General features: G+C 36.9%; 1 protein-coding gene across 7 annotated transcripts in view; it reads left to right on the forward strand.

Moving 5' to 3' along the window:
• Positions 1-12,370, forward strand: part of PPHLN1 (periphilin 1) — a 73,638-nt gene that overhangs the window by 42,427 nt on the left and 18,841 nt on the right. Inside the window, exon 10 of one of the 7 annotated variants that reach the window (XM_031589575.2) lies at positions 9,178-9,422. The exons of the other annotated variants lie outside the window; for them this stretch is intronic. Coding sequence (XP_031445435.1) covers positions 9,178-9,213 — 36 coding nt within the window. The 3' untranslated portion in view covers positions 9,214-9,422. Of the gene's footprint in view, positions 1-9,177; positions 9,423-12,370 lie in introns of those variants that run through there. 7 annotated transcript variants of the gene reach the window in all.

The raw sequence follows: 12,370 nt of genomic DNA on the forward strand, positions 1-12,370 counted from the left end.
ATTTGTGATTATTTCATAATACTCTTCAAGAAGTCTTGTAGTCTGGAGGTAATCTTATAAAGCTTTTTCTAGGTTTCTTCTGTCTTGAGTTGTAGTAGCTTTTGTTCTTTTGCATGAGTGTCCATTTCCTATACTGTAAATATTTTTCTTGATAAATGAAAAGCAAATTTCTACTCCGTGTATTTTTTCTTTCATTTACTTCTTTTTCTTCTCTTTTGTTTTTTATTATTTTTTATGAACATGACTTCACGTTTTGTGAGTCTGGCTGGGATGGAGCATGCTATAACTACTAGGGTCATTATGCCATTTGTCTTCCTTTTGTGTTAATGACCAGTTCATATGTTCACACCTTATACATAAACTTATTACTATGGGAAAATAAAAAAGGTGGGAAAAAAAGTAGAGTAGGAGCAGATTTTTCAGAAAACAACAATTGGGAAGATTCAGCTGCTGGTACTGAAACCACGATTGGTTTATTTCCCATGAAGATGTATGTGCCCCAAGGTTCTATAGATAGGCTTATAGTCAAGGCTGATGAAAATTTGGGCATAGAAACAAATCTTGTTTTCAATGTGATCTAATGTTATTATGTTTGATAGTGTTGATACTTATCTCTAGAGGAATCTAGATTATGTTTTATAAAACAATGCTTTTAGTAGCTTCATTCAGAAAAGCCTGAGGAATAACTTAGATATTTTGATTTCACAGAACCGGTTTCTCCCGTTGTCGATTTGAATATTGAAGGTGTCAGCTTCCACAGAATTAAAATCAGATTTTATGGTGCTGGAAGCATCGTCAGTACATTTTATTAAACTGAACAAAATTCTTGTTTGTTATAAAATGGAGTACTGTGAGTTAGATTGAAGCTTGAAAAAATATGTATTTAATCATTTAAACTTAAAACTGTAAAATGACGTGTTTTTCTGATAGATGTTCAGAAGTAATTGCTGGTCCAGCAATTAAAAAAAGAAAAGAATGCAGGAAACTTGTTACGATGTTTTCATGGTTTGTTGTGCTGTGAGTCTTCCAACCTTGATTGGTACAATGCTGCATTGGCTTTGAATCATCAGAATCTGAAAGTAAACTTAGGTGAATTCTGAGTGACTTGAGCTCTCCAATACTAACAAGGAAGGTGAGAGGGAGCAAAGAGTGGAATGGAAACTGAATTTTCAGTCCTGTGGTGAACTGCTTACTGAAAGTTATTTGGGTGAACTTCTCAATACAGTTTATGTTGTGCTTGTGGTACTGTTTAACCAGTTGAGAAGAAAAGCTGTGGTTGAAGATGCATGGGCACCTGAGAACATTGCTGAACTGGGACCACAGATCCTGGAAGTCTCTTATCTCTTCTTTGAAATGACCAGTGTAGAGACCGAATCACAAGGGACCTCACCTGGACCGATATCCTCTTGGCAGCAGGGCCTTAGAGTGGGCCATTGCGAGCTCAGTCAATCTAAGTCCTGAATATTTCCAGTGAGGGAGGCTGCTGTTTCTTCAGACAGCTTTTCCCATTTCTCTCTCTCAGCTCGGCTGCCATTGCAGTCCTGTATACTGTTCTCCACAAAGTGCTTCTTTTCCTCACCAAAGGCTTCTGCTCCCAGCTCATCTTGGCAGTTCACCATCCTTGAGCTGCAGAGTCCCATCTCCTTGCACTGGTTCCCTGTTTTTTGGGTGGTCTCACTTGCTTATCAGAGCCTGCTCCCCTTGGAGTGGGCTCAACTGCCCTCAGGAGAGGGTTGAGGTCCCCCAGCTAGCTGCCCTGGGACCTGCTGCCTCTGCCACTTGGTAGCTGGCAACAGGACCTTTCCTGGCACTTCTGCACAGCAAGCACTGGGAAAATTGATCTCTTCCATCCTGGTCTGTATTGTTTTCCATTCTTGTACTTCTTTGTACGACATGAGAATTCTGCAGTGTTGGTGTGTCTCATGTTTTAATATGTCCAGTGAATGTTTAATATGTCCAGAGTCTTGATAAATGATGTGGTTTTTGATATTCTATTTGTAAGCAATCAGAAACTTTGGAGGGCTTTTGAAAACAAAAGTAGTGAGGTAATTAGCTTTGTTTGCTTGAGAGGTAAGCACTTCCTTCTGCTTTTGAACATGTCTTTCATTCTTTCCTCCACAATGATAATTTTGAAATTTGCTGGTGTATGTTGTCAGCATGGTTGGGACTGGTCTGGTTACTCAAAAATAGCATAGCAGAAAATTTGACGTTGGCAAGTCAAGATCAATGAGTGTTCACAAGTTGCTGATGTAACAATTTCACACAGTTTTTATACTTTTACATCTGATATGCAATATACATTAATGTATTTTTAACTTGTTTAGTTTCTGTTTTTATATAGTTAAATATCAGCTTATGCTTTTAATATGCAATGTGCTGAAGTGTGTTTTTTCGGAAGTGATGACAAATATGTCCCTGGTGTTAAATTCACAATTGGAGCAATTTGCTGGCAGTGTTACACAAAAGGCTATCTCTTTGTTGTTCCTTATGAGCATGAGGAGCAGGGATTCTTGAAATGTCTTATCTTGTCTAGACATCAAGTCTGCAGCAATAAATTAACTAGTCCATTATTATATGTCCAGTTTCTTAAATGTTGCATATGCAAGTTAAAGTGACATTGGTTACCTCTGAAAAATCTTTTTTTTTTTTTTTGGTGAAGACAAATTTTACCAAATGAGCCAAGTGCCTTCCTTGTTTTTGGCAAACAGTCAAACCTCTCTGTTTCTGAATGAGATTTGACATTCAGATTTCAATACTTCTATTACCACAGAACTCTGGCATCTAAGGAGGAAGCAGGGGAGTTAATGCTTTCGTGACTCAAAATGGAATTGCTGCTTACTACTAGGCCTAGCTGACTTGGCACTTTCAAACAGTATTTTAAAATGCTCAGTAGAATGATATTCTTTTATGTTGAAATGTAGATTAATTGCTTGCTTGTTTGTCTTCTAAGTTAATATTACTTATTAGCAGCCCTCAGGAATATTAGCAAACTGTTACCCTTATTGGACAGCCTCCTGCTAGAAGATGTTGAAAAGCACAGATTTCCTAAAGTGTGCGTTTGCAACCTCATAGATAGGATGCATGTAAAATAGGAAGAAATAGTGTATGGTTGGATCCAAAGGCTATCCAGATTGTGTCTCTGGATCCTTTTCATTTTGGGGCAAATTACTTACATCGCTGGCCCCAAAATTGCAATTCATTAAGTAAAAGAGGTTCTAGCAGCTGTGGTGCATGTAGCTTCAGAAAAATATACAGACATTTCTGTCATGATAAAATGTTTGCTGTTTCTGCAATGTGTGAAAGTATTCTTCATGCCTTCCTCTCCACCCTCCACCCCATCCTGTTCCCATTGCCAGTCTGAAAACAAAGACAATGGATTAGGGTTGCAGTATCTGATTGGACATCAACAGTGTGCTCTGTTCCTCTGTTCTCTAGTAAATGCTCCAGTTCTGTAAATGTGTACAGGGAATAGCTGTTTTCAGGTTAGTTCTTCTAGAAGCAGGATGCTTAAAGTTAGCCTGTGTTTGTATAGCACCTGAACAAGAGGTCGTTACTTTCCTTACTTTGGAAGAAATGGAGCTGTAAAAACAAAGCAAAAAAAAATGACTGAAGATGTAGGACATTACATGCAAAATATGTTTTCCTTTTCCAGGAATGCTAAGTACTCTCTTGTTCAGGACTTAACATTTTACTTTAAATGCTATACTTTTTGATAGGGGAAAAAAAATATTCATCTTGTGCTGTTGGTGAGGCAGTGCTGAACTCATGAGATCACATCGAGCAGGAGAATGAATAAGGCAGAGCTAGATTTTGAAGCTCTGTAAACCATCTGAAACTGGAGGAGACTGACCTCTCAATGGATAACAGATGTGTGAGAGGCAGAGAGTTCAAGGAATGTGTGGGTGACATTACCAAGGTGTGAAGGTGAAACTGTGTAAATTTGAAGTAGCTTCCAAATCCTGGCCAGAAATAAGCTAATGAGAAACCATGGTAAGTGTGTACCAGATTGATCAGTTCTAGGTATATTAGGTTTAATATTGTATTTTAGCAGTTGCAGTGAAATAAATGAATAAATTGGCAGAATGGGGCTCCAAGAAGGACTGAAGGAACAGGCGCTCGAAGCTGACCTGGGTTGTACTTTTCCTTTTGTCTGCAGCTGAGCCAAGAAAATGGGTTACGGTTTCTAGAGATTAGCATGTTGATCTGCTTCTGCTGCTGCTCGTTTCAGGCAAAATGATCTAGTTTAGAAAAAATCTCCTAATTAAAATATGAGTTAAGAGGTGGGTAAGTTAAGTGAAGCTAAGAGGAACTGGAGTAGCTGGAGAACACATTAAAGGATTAGCTCAGATTATAGATGAGGTCAGACATGCTTTGCTTCTGATGGGAGTAGACCAGACAAGAGTAATAATCCAGATGAGAGTAAAAGATGGGGAAGCTGTTGAGATTTTGGTTCCCTCCTAGTTTTTCTATTGTCCTTCAAACTTTGTGTATTTAATAGCAAGAGCTTAATGATGAACACTTCATCAATCTAATTTCTTTAGTACCATACCATGTGTCATGCCTCATCTAAGCTTACATTAGTTTATTTAAATGTAAGAATGTAGTTAAGTGTGCTAATTTATTTTTCCTAATCAGAGAAACTTTTGTCTCTGTTTTGGGTAGCTTGCCGTAGGCATCCCAGAGAAGTTGAAGAGGTTTCCTTTTTTTTTTATGGTAGCATTTGCCAATGGTCTTGTTTCATTCTTCAGTGACTTACCAGTTTCCTCATATGAGTACTCCTCTCCTTAAATAGGGGACAAGTAATTTTTTTTTTTCACATTCTCAGTCACATTTTCTTCCATATTAATTTTCACTTGCTAATTTTCCCATAGTTTTTTAATGTTTATTCTAGAGCTCCTTGAATTTTACCATTGTGAAATCAAATCAATTATTTTTTTTTCTATTTTCATCCTTACAGTTCACACATATCATACTTTTTTTTGTTTTGTTTTGTTTTGTTTTCTTGTAATGGGACACTGTTTGTTAGAAATCTGTATTTTCATGTTTACGAGGACTACAAGATGGTAAAAAGGTTTTGATCAGCATTTTGGTATTATCATTGATTTAAGGCATTGTAATATTGCAAAAAAGTAACATTGGTTTAAAGCAGGGTACCTGGGATATCAAAAGGGTTTGAAAACTTTCCTTGTGCTACAGAGACTGTACTTAAGAAGTTGCAGTCCCTCACTTTACAGTTATTTAGCTATATTCTCTTCCATTTCCATGGGCATTAATGTGTTATTGGGGTATGCACTGCAGTGTTCTTAATTACAGACTGCTGCACTTGCAAAATCAGAGCGACTCACTCATTTCACTTCAGCACCTGCAGGTAAACTTTAATAAGGAAATGTATTACCACATTTCAGCTCTTTGCCAGCAGCTTTTTTTCATTGCAAAGCTGATAAAAAGTGAATGGTACTTAAAGTATAGCACTCATAGGGCAATACTTTTGAGAGAACTTAACACCAGAAATGTTGCAGACATGTAGCAGTGGGGTATTTTCGTTCTTAATGACTCAAATACAATAGATGGAATTCACCTTTTGCTTTTTGTCATCTGTCCATGGAAGAATTTGAGTTTGGCAGTTTGTCTTTTTAATGTAACAATTTTTGTTCTTTGCTAAGCACTTTATTTTGAAGTTGTTAATGCAGGAAGTCTACTTGTTGGCAAGTCCAGTTGTTGATGTAATTTTTGACACAGTGATGCTTCATTTATGTGATCAAACAAACAATAGTGCACATTCCAAGATCTCAAAAGGAATGTTTGCTTACAATCTTGAGAGCATTGTTGCTTGTAGGTGTTGCTGGTAGATCTCTGGTACACTTAAATGAGTGAGTGGTAGTACTTAGATGAAATTGCTGAATGTAGTAAAACAAAAAACAAAACTAACAAAAAGATATGACTTGTACCTGATTCACTCAGTGCCCAGCTGTTGAAATTTGTAAGACAAGAGCCACTTTTGTTTGGATATAATGAAAATCTAAGAACTTGTACATTAAATAGCATTTTTTCAGTCAGCTGCTACTAGTGATTGTTAACTGTAACACTGAATAAACTGGAAAGAAGAAGGCTTAGCATGAAGAAGGAAGTTTAAGCAGAATTGGAAAATTTGAAAGAGAGGAAACCATCTAAAAATATATAACCCTTGATATGTGTATGCAATATATATAATTAAGAGCTCATTCTGAGAAATTGCCTAATGAGGAAAATATCAGATGTCAGGGTCCTTGGAAAGATGAGCAGAACTGACACTGGAGAACCTCCTGGGAAAGCAAAAGAATTAAAAACAGAAATGGTGGATAGGCAAAGCCTTAACAAACGCAGTAGTTTCTTTGGGGTTGAAGGATGTCATTTTGGTGTGTATGGGTTGCTTTTTTCTCTCTTTTTTCCCCCTCCTTTCCTATTTTTAAGGGAACTCGAATTTCATGTAGAAGAAAAAGAGAGAGCTAAATGTCTTCAAAATTTGTCTCCAGCGTATTCTTGCAGAAGAATACATTAGAAGAATACATTACAGAAGAACATTAAAGGACTTGAGAGATGGTTTTAGTGTTGTTGTTTATTTTTGAACTGTTCTAACAGTGAAAGACAAAATGATCTCTTGGTTGCGTCTGTGCACTGTGGCATAGAGTTTTGACTTTTTCCTCTCTTATAATTTTCTTGAACAAGACATCATTAGAATTTCTGAAGAATTCTTCAGCATTGCTTCCTGAATCTAAACAAAATGAGAATATGTAGGATCAGTCTAATATACCTCTTAATTAGGTCCAGAAATGTAAATTGCCTCAGAAATAACTTTATGGTAAAGAACTGCAATCAAGTATCCACTTTCCCTGCTACCATAACAGTGATAAAGTCTGTGTTGTGTTCTGAAAGACTCAGAGATAAAATGGGATATATGTAGGACACGTGGAGAACAGTGTCATGAATGAAAGGAGATAGCTTCATAAAATCATATGTGATGAAAGGAAGGTGGTAATTCAGTGAACATACAAAAAGCCCTGGTAAGTAGCGAATGAAATGCAGTCATAAGGAAGTTGGTGGCAGGAAGGATTTGATGTTTGGCATAGAAACTGGTTGCCATCTCTCCTGTACAGGTGAGAGCTTTCAGGCTTCAGGAGCTTGGAACAGAAGAGTGTGACGCAGACAGTGTATACATATGGAAAATCTGCTCAAGTGTGAATCTACAGCTTTGGTTTTTGTGTCTCTTTTGCAGACTGTTGAACTGATCTTAATTTAGCAGAAGCTTATTTTGTGGATGCCAGCTTTGCTGGTGCATGTAGTTTAATCCTCTAAATCTAATCCATTTGTAATCTGATTTGTATACAACACTGACATTCCCATATAAACATAGGATCATCTATGTCAAAAACCACCTTGGTGATAGATTTTATTTGTCTCTTGGTTTCACAGACTTTCTATTTCTTTTGATATTCTGAATCGCAGTCCCTATCATGTCTTCTTTCTTCTGGCACTTACTCCACTGAGCAGATTAAAGTTGTTGCATTTTAAAGGGTAGGCTGCACTTTTTTAGTAGGTTGTTTTTCCTTCTGAGTATTGGTAATTTGACAGCTATTAATTGGATGGCATTTTGGAAGCAAACAAAACAAGCTACAGTTTACAGACAACTGGTCTGATTTTTTTGTTCAAATTATTTTGAGTGCACATCGTATTGATTTATTTATGTGTTTGTGTGTGTGTGTATATATATATATGTAAAGCTTGGCATAGAAAGTATGTGCTCTGATCTTTAAAATGTAAGGCAACCTTATAGTTCTTTTTTTATCTGTTTATGTATTTCATAAAGTTATTAAATTATTTCCAAAGGGTTTTGGAAATGGAAGCTCTCCTAAACGATCTGGAAAAAATCTTTTGTTGCACAAGTAGCTTATGCATGTAGTTCTTCTGAAAGTCAAGATTGTATAAACTAGATTTTTATCTTGGGATGTAAATGACTAATGCATGGCATCATTTATCACCAACCCATGAGTACCATTTCTCTGTTTTGTTTGACTCTTATTTGCGCTACTGCTGTGACTGTCCTCAGTAATTGTCTGGTCACAGACACATTTGGACACATAATGTTTAATGGCAAACTTCAAAAACGTGGCAGATAAATAGGGCAGGATTCCCCGTGGGGCGAAGGCTCTGCAGTTATAGCATGCCCATTTTACCTTGGCACTTTGACTTTTAAGGGCTCACAGAGTCAACCTGACTCATAAAAATTACAGAAATTGAACACTGACAAAATCAAGTGGGTCAGATTGTTCATGATTTTTTAGCTTCTTATACTTCTTGAGAAGGACTATTTATACATTAATTTTCTGAACTGCTGAACTTTGTGCATTTCTCTGAATGACACTAATAACCTTTAATAGATGGGCTAATTGACCTGTTTGCAATCTTTCCCCTTTTCCTGTCCCCTAAATAGCTTAAGTACTTGTTTCATTATGACATTTTCATTGCCGTGTATACTTACTTGACCATAATTACACCTCAGAAGCAGTTCACCACCTTGATGTAGAAGATAATTCATATATTAACTTTTTGAGTCACATGCTTCTTAAATAGAAAATTTCCACATAAGCATGTTAAACATAGAATTGGAATAGATAGGCTGTGCTGACACAAATTTTTCAGTGATCATCTACAACTAGAAGTTTACCCGTTTTATGACTTTTAAAATTGTTATTATTTAGCTTCATGGGAAAGCTAGCTCATGCAATCACATAGTATCTGTGCTTTGTATCTTTTGCATCTATTCTCAAATTTCAATTAAATTCAGTTTAGGCATAAACCAAGATCAATTGTTACAAGCGTTATGCAAGTAGGCAATAGAAAAGACTGTCTAAGTTCCAGTGGAGAAAGACCATAGTATGATCACATTTCATGAGGCATAAGAACATCCTCTTAAGCAAGTGCTGCAGTTACTGTATTTTTTTCTTTGTTTGCTTCTTTCTTAAAAAAATAAAAAATAAAAATGACTGTTGCAAACCACAGCTGCATGTTACAAAGTATTTGGTAGCAACTGTATTGCAGTATTTGGCAGCTCAAGAGATCAGATCAAGAAAACATGAGTTTGGTTTTTTAAAACTAATTGTTGTATTCACTATGATTCCTGAAATGTGTCTGCTGTTACAGGTGAGTTCCCATGCTGCCTCGCTGTTGTTTGACTAGCTGCTACCATCTCTGAACATCCAGTGTTTTGAAAGCACTGCCTGAGATACTCAGATTTACTAAGAGGTTGAGCACAAGTCTCTAGGAAGCCAGTCTTCCGTGGCTTTGTCAATTCCACAGTAACTAGTTTTTTGTGTTTTTTGTGTTTGTTTTTTTTGTTTGTCACAAAACTTCTGAAAAATAAAAAATAATTGATTTCTGTCTAAAGCTACCAGAAATATCTTCTTCCTCTAGGACACCTCACCATTTTTTTATTTTTTATTTTTTTATCTTGAATCACCTTGTTTCTATGTATTTCCATGAATGTGAGCGAGATTCATAGAAATGAGTCCCAGTTGACTTATTTGTGAGGGCTAGTGCATTACTAAACACTCTCATAACAGCATCTTCCAGGTGGTTTGCTGGAGCTTGGGTCTTGTTGGGAGTAGATCTCAGAGGAAAGAGCAGTCACAATAATCAGTGATTTTGGTAAGAAGATAGGTCAGTTTGGGATACAAAATGCTCCTTTTGAGTACAAACTCTTAACATCTTGTAGTTCATTAAAGTATTTACACCTTTAGGAAAAAGAAGATCAAAATATTTCTGAATGTTTTACTTCTTTATTGCCTGTCAACTGGTGTGATGATGAACTGGAAGTATGCAGTCACAGCGAAATGTCCCTCCACACAGAGGCACAACACTCTGTGAGGTAAAGCTGAACGCCTCTTCATTGAAGCTGAATGCATCCTATTCTGTTACCTACCTCTGAATATGATGGTTGAAACAAAGACTTTGTTAGAGTTTAAAATGCTGGCTCTTTGTTTTTGGGAGGACTTGTGAGCTGGATGCAATCTCCTTGGAACCTGAGACTAGATTACTTTGACTGATGGGACATGCTCACCCACAGCTTTCCCAGCAAAGGGATGGAGGCCAGCTTTTGGCAATGAGTGGTGCACCACCCCAAACAAAAGTGTAGCTTTTTCACACAGTTGAAAAGAGAGAAGCCAGTGTAGGATGACGTGTGAATGTAAACGTAGGAATCTTCATGTCAAAATCATTTATTTATTGAGGGAGGTGGACTGTGCCAAAAATGGGTAATGGAAGGAGAACTGGATGCAAGAGAGGTTACAGAAGGGTGTGAGGAGAAGGATGCTGAGGAAGAGGTGAAATGGAACTATGTGTAACTGAGCAGTGATGTGACCTCTGAATTGGAGGGTGGAGGCAAACTGGAAGAGATGAAAGGATTTGTGGTGACAAGAGAGGGCTGGCAATTGAGTGTGGAAAGCAATGAACAAGGGTGGGACTGGACTTGCATTTGAAAAAAAGATTTGTGCCAAAATCAGGAACTGCAGCCAAGAGGGTGGGGAAAAGAAAATTATGAGGAACAAGAGGAACTTGGGTGGAGATGGGAATTAATTCTGCATGAGAAGCTCTGAAGCCCATAGGCAAGTGCAGTGGAGTTTCTCCTTGGCTGGAGGGTGGAGATACTACAGCACGCAAGAGAACTCATTGCTGTTTCTAGTGCCAAAAACAAATGGGAAACAGTCAGGTGCTACCTGCTTGGTATCTTCCCCTCTGTATACCCTTGGGGCATCTGCTGGAAGGAATAATGGAGTCATGAGGCAGGAAATGCAATGTTCCAGCACTGAACACCTGAAATTGCATGCTGAAGAATTAGAAAAACACGTTATGCTATAGTTTGTTCTACTCTTCAGTTTGGCTTACTGTATGTCTTTTCAGTTAACAATAAAATGATACGAATATTGTAATGTAAAATTGTTTTGAATGAAGTCTGGTCTCTTTGTCTAACTGGATGTCTAGTTATAGCTTAAAACTCCTGATTTTTAAATAATTTTCTTAGTTTTTCCTCAAGTTTATAATTAGGCATAACTACAATTCGCTGTACAGTTTCCCTTTTTCTTAGTTCACGGCTGGAAGATGTTTTCTTGCAAGAATGTTTTCTCTCAAATCAGAAGCAAAGATAAACTCAAAGATTCTGTTTCCTGTTTCACTGAAGTCAGTTAATGTGTTTTCCTTTGAGTTTCTAGTAACAGGATACCTAAATGTTTAACTCCAAGCTGTAGGAGGCTCTCTGACTCACCCTTGATTTGGTTTAGGCTGTTGGTTTCTTGAGCCCATTTATGAGTTATATGTGCTTCTAATAACACAGTGAAATGTTTCAGAATACATAAATACATAAATACATAAAACGAAACTATTGGTCTTACTATTCTTGCTCTTGGATTGAGAATTGCATCTGTATTCCAAATGTGACGCTTATGATCTGTACGCTAGTGAATATATAGTAAAATGGTTGTAGTATTGACTCATTAACATACTTAATCCAAATGTGATTAATCTAAAATTGCAAATTTATATGTGATTAGATAAAAAAGACTTTTAAAATTACTTACTAAAAAAAAAAAAAAAGCATAGTATGCGTTCTTGGTGTGAATTTTCCAGATAATTTGTCAGCCAGTACTCAGGGAATAGGGTAGTGGTCAACAAAACCTTCAGTTTAAAGCAATTATATTGTCTTTCATGACCCAGATAGGTCACCAAAGGGACTCTGTTTTAGGAGTGTTCCTTTCTATTTTAGTCAGGCAGGGCTTTTTGCTACCAAGAAAAGCATGTTTCATCATAGTGAGTGGGCTCTCAGGCTTTTAGTCTGTCTGGGTGTTACTCATGTCCTGGTAAGCAGCTCAGAGGAATGGTTCTAAATAGAAATGTTTCATCTACTGTTATGGAATGTTATTCCTTCTTTATATGTTTATATTGATTTAAGTACACTTTTATTGATGGGAGAAACAGAATTTTTGCATGTGGGTACTTTTGACAGTGCCAGTGAAAATGGAAGGTAACTTCTGTGCTATATATTGAGGACTTCCAAAGAGTGTTGCATAGTTTGCAGCATTATCCTCTTTCCTTACTCTGTCTGTAGACCATTTAATTCACTTTTGTGAATTATGGCATTCATCGTAAAAATGCTTGTTTCTGCTTTAGGGAAATGCAGGTTTGATCACTTATAACTCTTTTGTTAAAGTGATACTGGCTATTTTTGAAAGTCTGTTGTCTCTGTAATAATATGGCTCATATTTTATATCTGGCTTGAGTTTATCTCCCACCTGCTGTTTGACCAAGTTTGCTATACTATAAGACCAAGTATTCTTGAAAAGTA

The sequence above is a fragment of the Phasianus colchicus genome, chromosome 1, assembly GCF_987193195.1.
Source record: "Phasianus colchicus chromosome 1, bPhaCol1.hap1.1, whole genome shotgun sequence".
Lineage (NCBI taxonomy): Eukaryota > Metazoa > Chordata > Aves > Galliformes > Phasianidae > Phasianus > Phasianus colchicus.